Source organism: Telmatherina bonti, assembly GCF_933228915.1.
Source record: "Telmatherina bonti genome assembly, chromosome: 13".
NCBI classification, from domain to species: Eukaryota; Metazoa; Chordata; class Actinopteri; order Atheriniformes; family Telmatherinidae; genus Telmatherina; species Telmatherina bonti.
Window position 1 is genome coordinate 12,315,627 of NC_136611.1, and position 7,019 is coordinate 12,322,645.

The 7,019-nt window shown below is 35.9% G+C and overlaps 1 protein-coding gene across 1 annotated transcript; it reads left to right on the forward strand.

Annotated features, from left to right (window-relative positions):
• The first annotated feature begins 2,195 nt into the window (after positions 1–2,195).
• Positions 2,196–6,480, forward strand: LOC306763768 (uncharacterized protein). Its single transcript, XM_079250665.1, has 9 exons — positions 2,196–2,244; positions 3,531–3,558; positions 3,662–3,811; positions 3,899–4,019; positions 4,125–4,337; positions 4,482–4,565; positions 4,809–4,950; positions 5,592–5,754; positions 5,856–6,480. Coding segments are annotated over exons 2-9 (1,110 nt in total). The 5' UTR covers positions 2,196–2,244; positions 3,531–3,556; the 3' UTR covers positions 6,091–6,480.
• The last annotated feature ends 539 nt before the right edge of the window (positions 6,481–7,019 follow it).

Consider the following 7,019-nt stretch of genomic DNA (forward strand, 5'->3'; position numbering starts at 1 on the left):
TAAACTGACAAAAAGAAACGTTTGTTTTACAGACCTTTAGGTGTTCACACATAATTCATGTGTATGAATGCCAAATGGTATCACTTTAACACCACAAAGCATAAAAATCATTCCTCAAGGATAATATGACGTTGAGCAGGAACAGGAAAATGTTGTGAATTTTTACCACAATGTTTCAAATGGGCTGACTCTGCTTATACTGCCAGCCGAATGCCTGACTCTCACTCACTGACTGTATTTCCACTGTGGCTTTAGAAAAAAAAAAAACACCTGGTACTCCCCACAGAGTGGCAGATGGAAGAATCACCACACAACCACACAGGGCTGGAGGCTCCAGTCCGTGGGGCCAAACATAACAATAACCCTTCGGAAGGTCACCACCGGTACGCTGCTCTGCTTTCCATGAGCGTGTAGTGCTGAATTCAAGGTTTTCCATAGTCAGATCCAAGGAAATCCCAGCCTGCTTTGTGAGTAACAGTGCTTTCACTTTGCTTGGTAGGCTTTTACGAAAGCAATTTATAATAACAATAATAAATAACCACTGTAGCTAAAAAGAAAAGAAAGAAAAAAAAGGGGAAGAATAAAAGAAAAATTAAAAATACAACTTATACAGCTGAATCCTGCAGCATTGACATCAGTTTGCTGCAGACTAATTAAAAAAATTACGCTAAAAAATACTTCCAAGTAGTTAATCACGTTTGATACTTCATTAAATATCAATACAATAAGGTCTGATAAAGTGAAATGGTTAGATCACATGTCTTTAGGTCAGGTGTGGGAGGGACAAAACATAATTTATTAATTAATTCACTTTACATCTTTATTTTAGGTTCTGTTATTAGGCTTTATGAATGCTCCATGACAAGAATAGATTACAAGGTCGAATTATTTACATGTTAAAAAATAAAAAGAAAAGACATTAATAGGGAACCTACTTTTCCTGATGCACATTATAGAAATCTGCCTCCACCTGCTGGGCACATGCTGGCTAAGCTGCTGTTTTACCATGGACTTTCAGGTCGGTTTGACCAAGCTTCTTAATTTCTGTAAATAATTTGTTTTTATTATTTAATTAATAAGTAATTACTTTTATTACTCAAAATGTACATACAGTAGGACCTTTCAAACAATCATCCCTCTTTTCTGATGAAAAATATATAATTCAATGCACCTTTAACTGTATTTTTTCCAAGAGCAATTTTGTGAAAAAAAAACCAAACAAAAAAAAAAAAAAAAAAAAAACAATTAAAAAATTAGTCAAATATAGATTATATTACTTGAATTTGATGTTAATACAGACAGATTACACTGTCAACTGAAATTGTGATCTTTGAACTGGAGTGGAATATTTTCCATTTCAACATGGAAACTCCCCCACTAATTTACCATTTGTGTTGTTGGTTGAGGAAAAAAATGTTAAAGAAATAAATAATTGACCACAGTTGAGTGTGGAGGTAGAATGCCAAGGATTGTGTTGTAGTGCTAACTGGTTACAGATCGCTGAAATTTTATTGATAACTATAAATGGAAATTTATCGAAATTTAAATCAGGATGCTGTTCAGGCTAATTTAACAGTTTCCACACAGAGCATCTTAAAACTAAAACAACAGAACAAATTATCTATTCTGTTCTTAATCCTTCAGAAGATTTTAGTGTGTTTCTTTATTTGTTTATCACCAGTAAGAATTTGAGTGATTCACACATAAACTGTCTCACTTACATGGGTAATAATATATATATATATATATATATATATATATATATATATATATATATATATATATATATATATATATATATATATATATATATATATAAATAAAATCTACATGTATTCATTTCCGGATAGTCATTATAGAGATGATAAATAATACAAGATAAAAATCGTAATTTGCCGACTTTTTTTCTATTTAGTCAACTCCACGACGTGCGGCCAAAAACATCAAATAATAATCACAGTAATCTTTGCATTATTATGTATGTCACCTAATCTATGCAGTTACTCAACAAACTCAAGAAATTCTTAGGCATGTTAACGACACCAGAAGCTTTCTAGTGACAAGGACCCCAACACTGTCAACCAATGAGAAACTGCTTCTGACCTTTCAACCAATCACAACAGAGGTCCTCCCACTGCGCTCGACCAAAGCGGAAGTTGAAAATAGGCTTTCTCTTGACAATTGTACGACTCTTTGTAAATATCAGGAAGACAGCGGCGTTTGAGGGTCAGGTAAATTCCTGAGGTGATTTAGAACATAGGTTAATTTCACATAGTTAAAATACAATAACTAACCGCACTAACCCGATCATTAGGTTCAGAATAGCTCGCTGGATATACGAGTAATTTATCTTCCATCTGCTCCCGGCTTGTTTCTGTCCTTTAGGCCACATTGTTTACATAAAGATTAAGCTTTAAACATTGAAGAGTGGTGAAAAAAACACAATTAGCATCTAGCTGAAAACGTAATTGAAACTGAGAGGTCTATAACAAGTTTTTGTTCCAAGCATGTGACAACAAATTATTGCTTTTAATGTATTTTATGTAGTGCAAAGTTGCAGGTTTCTATATAAAGCGATTTTTGTTATAGTGGTTCCTAAAAGTGTAATTGTTTAAAGTCCCGCTAGATGGCAGTGTGGGACAGCTGTAGCAGAAAACAGGTGGCGTTCACTGTAATTGTAACTTTTCTTTCAGTTTTTCTTCACACACACACACACACACACACACACACACACACACACATATATATATATATATAGAAAAACTGAAAGAAAAGTTACAATTACAGTGAACTACCAGGAAAAAACTCCTGACTCCTTACTCCTGACTATCAGAAAAAAAAAGTATAACTACAAATGTCCACTATGGAGGACATTGCTTAAACTTTTAAATATTGTGGTAAAATATAGTTATATTTATCTAAGAAATAAGTTAATGTGTTCACAAGATATTCAATGAAAATATAACTACAAAATTAGCACAGTAAAAATTAGCACAAAGAAAAGTATTATGCACTTTTGCTCTTCCCATAAAACATGCTTGTTGCAATGCAGGCCATTTTTCTTGAAGAGAGAAAGAAAGTTCACAAAGCCCCACCCCCACAAATAAGGTACCATTTAAAAGCACTAAATGTCCTCTTTAAAGACCTATTCTAGACGTCAGAATATTCTATTCTATTCTATTCTATTCTATTCTACAGTCATTTAGCAGACGCTTTTATCCAAAGCAACTTACATATGAGTGAAAACAACACAAGCATGAAATCAAACAGTAGAGGACATTGTAGGAAGATGCTAGTGGACTGTCCACTTGTACGCCGATCCTTCCATGAAGTGCTACAGGCTTTTTTTTTGTTTTTGTTTTTTTTTTGTTTACTCCCTTCCCATAATATGTATGTACTTAAAGAAAAACTGAAATAAAAGTTATCGTGAATGCCACCTATTTTCTGCTACAGTTACCCCACACTGCAGTTGTCACACCAAATAGATTATACAAATAATTGCACAGCATGTCTTTAATCTTTTGTTGTAGGTGAGACAAACAGGCTGAAACACAACATGTAAGTTTTTCTAAGATATGGAATTATGAATAACATCAAGCCTTATTTAAAAAAAAATAAAGAAAAAGAATAATATCCTAATACATATCTATTACTTTTTAAGGTCTTGGATAAAATATCACATGTCATTGCCTGTGGCAGCTTGTGTCCTGTTTGTAGGCCTACCGTATTCAGTGTGTATAGTTGCTCAATTGATTTATGGTTGGCCCAACAAACCTGGATATAAGAAACATGTAGAAGCTCTAAAACCAAGGTAATGTGCTGTATTTGCCCATTCAATACAGTATTTTTCACTGAGAAGTGCATTTAATCATCATTTTATGTTTGGCTTCTCAACCAGGCGGATATATCGTTTGACCATAGCGACGCTGGACTTTTTCAGATACCTGCAGTATGGAAGGCTGTATTTTCAGCTAAAATCGTGGTATAAAAATGATGAAAACCATAAGCATTATGAAAAGGTGTGTAACAGATAAGTTGCTTAGAAAATTGCAGTATTTTATTTTTTCCATCGACAAAGTAACAGTTGGCAAAATGTGTTTATAACATTCATCTGCCTTTTAAAGGGGATTGTTTTTGGCCGCAGAGGCAACAAGCTGGACTTGTACCACCCTCCGGATATGTACAAATCCCAAAATGTGCTGGCACCCTTGGTGGTTTTCATCTATGGTGGTGCATGGGGTTCTGGAGAGAGATCCACTTACTGTTTGCTCGCCAGGCAGATCGCTAAAGAGCTGAATGCAGCTGTCATTTGTCCAGATTACTCCATATATCCAAAGGTAAGAGTTTAAGAATAATTATTGCAAATACATTTGTGTTGATAATATGTGTAGCACACGTAGAGCATACATGATATATGACCAAACAGATTGGAAATGTAATTTGTAAACGTTAAACTGACGACTGGTGTTATCTGATCTCAGGGGAATGTTTTATTGATGGTACAAGATATTGCCGACTGCTTGGTCTGGGCTCAAGAGAATGGACAAAAATTCAACTTTGACAAAGTAAGACTGAAATCTTGGTTTGTTATTTTTGGTTCAGGAAGGGTTAGCTGATGCTGGATTGTTTAATCTGGTTCTGATTCATGAACAATTCGAGAATAAAATCCTGTACCCTTTGTTTTTATGTAAAGTTAACCTTTAAACCTCACTATGTATGTGTACAATCACATTCAGCCGGGGTCGGTGGAATCTAATCTGCATTCACATGTCCTGTTTTTCTGATGCTATCTTTCTTTTCTTTCATAGGGAAACATTGTGTTAGTTGGCCATTCAGCAGGTGCTCATTTGTGCGCCCTGACTTTACTGTTTCTTATTGACACAAGAGAGGAGCTGTTCATAGAGTCAAAGAAGCAGCAGGACTTCACACAGTCAGTGAGAAGAGTGATTGGTAAGTTGCTGCACACAGGTTCAAGATGTTACGATGTGCGTGCCGGAAAGATGAGTTGTAGCCTCTGGATTATTGTTAGTTTATTAGCTGGTGGCAAAAACCTGCGTTTGAGCATCTGCCAGTTCATCAAATAAAAATGCCAAAACAAACAGTCATTAAGAAGATTTCCATCTTTCTTGCTGTGAGGTCTGGTCTGATATCTGAAAAATGCTGTGGTTCATAAGTCGAAAATCAGCGCGGCATCTACTTTGCTGTCGCTTCACATATGACTGCACTAATGTGGGTTTATTCAGGATTTAAAGAAGAAAAGCACACATTTTGGCCAATACAAAGAAACGTTTTATTCTTAGATTGTTAAGGCAACAAAAGATTGTGTGATCTGAAACAAAACATTGTGTGGTAGTGAATTCCTCACTCTCTTGTCACAAAGCTCGCGCTAAGCTTACTGCAGGTTTTGACATGTATTTCCTAAAGTGGAAAAATCATGTCTAGACTCTGACTAAAGTCATTTTTAGAAACAACTACCAGTCTTTATATATTTTTTTTTATTTTTTTTTATAGATGAAGCTCAGATCTTTTAATAGTTGTGTCCTCTTCATGCCGTCCTTTTGAAAAAGTCAATTGTTTTATTGCCTGGACAGGTCTGAGCGGCGTCTACAACATCATGGACCATTATGAGCACGAACAAAAGCGAGCAATTGAATATGTTTCCACCATGCACAGAGCCATGAACGGGGTGGAAAACTTTCCATATTACTCACCGATGCACGTGGTGAAGGAGCTCAGCAGGGACAAGCTCGATAGGTGAGAGGCAGTGAAGCATTTAGAAATCTGTTGCATCCCTGATTTATTAGAAACGGAACATAAGGACGAAGACATTGACGGTCTTTTTCTGTTTCTCCCAGACTGCCACAGTTTGTTTTGCTACACGGGACCAGTGACACTGTCGTTCCCGTTGAATCCTCCACAAAGTTCTCAGAGCTCCTCACCTCGCTGTCTGTGAAGGTGTCGCTCTACCTGCTTCCTGAAGTCAGCCACACGGAGATGGTCACTGACCTCATGCTGTCAAACAGACGCTTCTACCATCTTATCTTTAGCTGCATCAAGCAGGAGTTCAGGAAACTCCCAGGTGCCTGCTGACATTTTGCCAGTTTGTCATCAGATGTAAAAACATTCACAGTATTTCTCGAACGTCCCTAAAAAAAAATAGTTTTCCGGGCAGCATCGGGGAACAAAAAGGATTTTGGGATTTTTACTACAAATTTGGTGCCTTGGAGGGGTCAGTAATATAACTTAAGAAAAAGTCTGAGCTTTTCTGGCATGTATTATCTTAGCAGCCTTAATAGGGATTCTTATTCACACCCCTGTGGCAGCAGCCTGCCACTGTAACCCAATCTGGGTTCATTGCTGGGGCTGTGGACTGAAGCATGAACCTTAAGATAAGTAGGAAACATGCTTCACCACCTGAGCCAGAGCTGCCTGTTATGTAATCAAGATTGCAGTTAATTTAATAAAATAAAATAAAATAAATTTAATAAAAAATCTACCTTCAAGCAGCAATATATATATATATATAATATATATATATATTAGTATAGATATTGAGTCTAAATACTCAAATTTTGTCTGATTTCTTTTTTTTTTTATTTAAATTTAATATATTTCATTTGCTTGTTTGTATTATAAAGTTCAATCATTCTGGTTTTATTGTAACACAATACTTTGAACAATTTATGATTAAAACCAAAAGTAGAAATGTACTGTAATAAACTTACTTGAAGAAACTTGATAAAACCCTTCAGGGTGTTTTTACCTTCTCTTCAGATCTCTCAGACGTCCAGAGACTGTCCCATTTTCCAGTTCCTACACACTCAACTCCTCAGCTCTTTTCAGTTGTATTGTAGTCTTTCCCAACCCGAGACATGAGTAGAGGAGGCAAAGACACACGAGGAGAGAGAAAACCATGTCAAAAACTTTTAACCCAGTCAGATACCGTCGCTACGAAGCCTTCATGTTAAATCCTCAACAGCAAAATGTGATAAATGACGTCAGAACTGCATTGTTTTCAC

Coding starts and splice junctions, on each gene's coding strand:
- LOC306763768 (XM_079250665.1), top strand. Junction 3,812..3,898: donor GTAGAAGCTCTAAAACCAAG/GTAATGTGCTGT, acceptor CTTCTCAACCAG/GCGGATATATCGTTTGACCA. Junction 4,951..5,591: donor GTCAGTGAGAAGAGTGATTG/GTAAGTTGCTGC, acceptor TTGCCTGGACAG/GTCTGAGCGGCGTCTACAAC.